Source organism: Rhea americana, unplaced genomic scaffold (genome assembly GCF_003343005.1).
Source record: "Rhea americana isolate MKP2758 unplaced genomic scaffold, rheAme1 scaffold_226, whole genome shotgun sequence".
NCBI lineage: Eukaryota > Metazoa > Chordata > Aves > Rheiformes > Rheidae > Rhea > Rhea americana.
The window spans coordinates 1,465,646-1,467,232 of NW_028186342.1; the positions used below are offsets into that span (position 1 = coordinate 1,465,646).

Below are 1,587 nucleotides of genomic sequence, written 5' to 3' on the forward strand. Positions count from 1 at the left end.
CCCCCCCAGGTCACCCATGACCCAGGGACACAGCCCCCCAGGGATCCCCAGGACCCCTGCCCCAGGGACACAGCCCCCCCCCCAGGAGCCCAGGATCCCCAGCCCCACAGCGCGGCCCCCTGGCCGGCGCTGGGCGGCCCGCGGCACCTTGCGGGGCTCGAAGTCCCAGTTGTGGATGGCGCGGGCCGGGATGACGGCCAGGTCGTTCCAGTGGCAGCTGCTGCAGTAGTAGAGGCCGGTGTAGTCGCACTGCCGGGCCTCGCTGGGCACCCCTCCTGCAGCGGCAAGCGCGTGGGTCTAGACCCGCTCGCCCCATGGTGCCGTGACGCCCTGGCCGCGGCGTCGCCTCCTGCGCTCAGTCGCCCCAGGCATCCCCTACTCCAGCCCCGTGCAGCCCCCACACCTGGCCCCCAGCCCCACACAATCCTGGCCACTGCCCCCTAGCCCCACGTATCCCGGGTCCTCAGCCCCACACACCCCTGGACGCCAGCAGCACGCAGCCCCAGCCCCCAGATACCCCTGTACCCCTGTTCCCCAGCCCTAGATACCCCTGGTGGTCCCCAGCCCCACTCAGTCCCTACGCCAGCCTGACACAGACGCAGACCCTGCCCCTGGCCCCACACTCCCTGGCTCCCAGCCCCACAAAGCTCCAGCCCCCAGCCCCACACATCCTCTGCCCCAGCCATAGGTAGTCCCAGTCCCCAGCCTTCAGCCCCACATACCCCTGTCCCCCAGCCCCATGCAGTCCTGACCTGTCCCCCAGCCCCACACTGCCCAGCCCTGCCCCAGCCCCACGCCGCCCCGGTGCCTTACGGAGGGAGATGGGGGCCCGGCACTCGGCGCAGCGGTAGTCCTGGCTGTCGAGCCCAGTCTCGGGGCAGATGTTGAGCTCATACTCAGCTTGGTGGCTCACCTTGGACCTCACGCAGGGCTTGGTGACCAGGGGCAGGCACTTGCTGTGGCAGCGGTAGTAGCACCCTGGGGGCAGGCGGCCATGAGAATGGGGCTGGGGGGGGGCGTCGCATCCAGCCCCACGCGGGTCCTGGCCGCCAAACCCACCTGTGCAGGTGTACCAGGTCTGGATGAGGCCCCAGATGATGGTGCTGCACTTGTCACACGTCTGCTTCACGCTCTTGCTCTTCTCCTTGTAGAAGCGGTGCTCCAGGATGACACGGATGTTGGGCTCGTCCTCGGAGGGGTCCTGCGGCGCAGCACGGCACGGCACAGCCAGTTGCAGGGCTCCCCATGCCGTGCTGGCCCCCCGCACCCACCCCAGCCCCCCGGCCCGGTCCCGGCCCCACCTGGAGCTCCTGCAGCTTGAGGCGCAGGTGGATGAGCCGCACGACGGCGTCCTTCTGCCGCTCGGAGTGCTCCGGCAGCTCCAGGATCACCCGCTTGCACTCCTCGATGGCCTGCCGCAGCTGCCGCACGTCGGAGGCCAGGAAGAGCCCCTGCGGGGTGGAAGAGGAGGAGGAGGAGGAGGGTGGTGGGCCAGCAGCCCTGTGACCCAGGCCCTACCGCCCCCCCCCAGCCCCACTCACCACTGGCCGGGAGAAGTGGTCCTCGGCCAGCCCCAGGTCCATGGGG

The 1,587-nt window shown here is 70.6% G+C and overlaps 1 protein-coding gene across 1 annotated transcript in view; it reads right to left on the reverse strand.

Moving 5' to 3' along the window:
- DEF8 (differentially expressed in FDCP 8 homolog) overlaps nucleotides 1–1,583 on the reverse strand; it is a gene marked incomplete at its 3' end in the record, with an annotated part of 9,964 nt that extends 8,381 nt beyond the window's left edge. Inside the window, exons 1-5 of the mRNA XM_085305757.1 lie at nucleotides 1,542–1,583; nucleotides 1,302–1,451; nucleotides 1,060–1,201; nucleotides 814–978; nucleotides 148–275 (exon numbers count right to left, since the gene is read on the reverse strand). Coding sequence (XP_085161883.1) covers nucleotides 148–275; nucleotides 814–978; nucleotides 1,060–1,201; nucleotides 1,302–1,451; nucleotides 1,542–1,583 — 627 coding nt within the window. The remainder of the gene's footprint in view (nucleotides 1–147; nucleotides 276–813; nucleotides 979–1,059; nucleotides 1,202–1,301; nucleotides 1,452–1,541) is intronic.
- Between the last annotated feature and the right edge of the window lie 4 nt (nucleotides 1,584–1,587).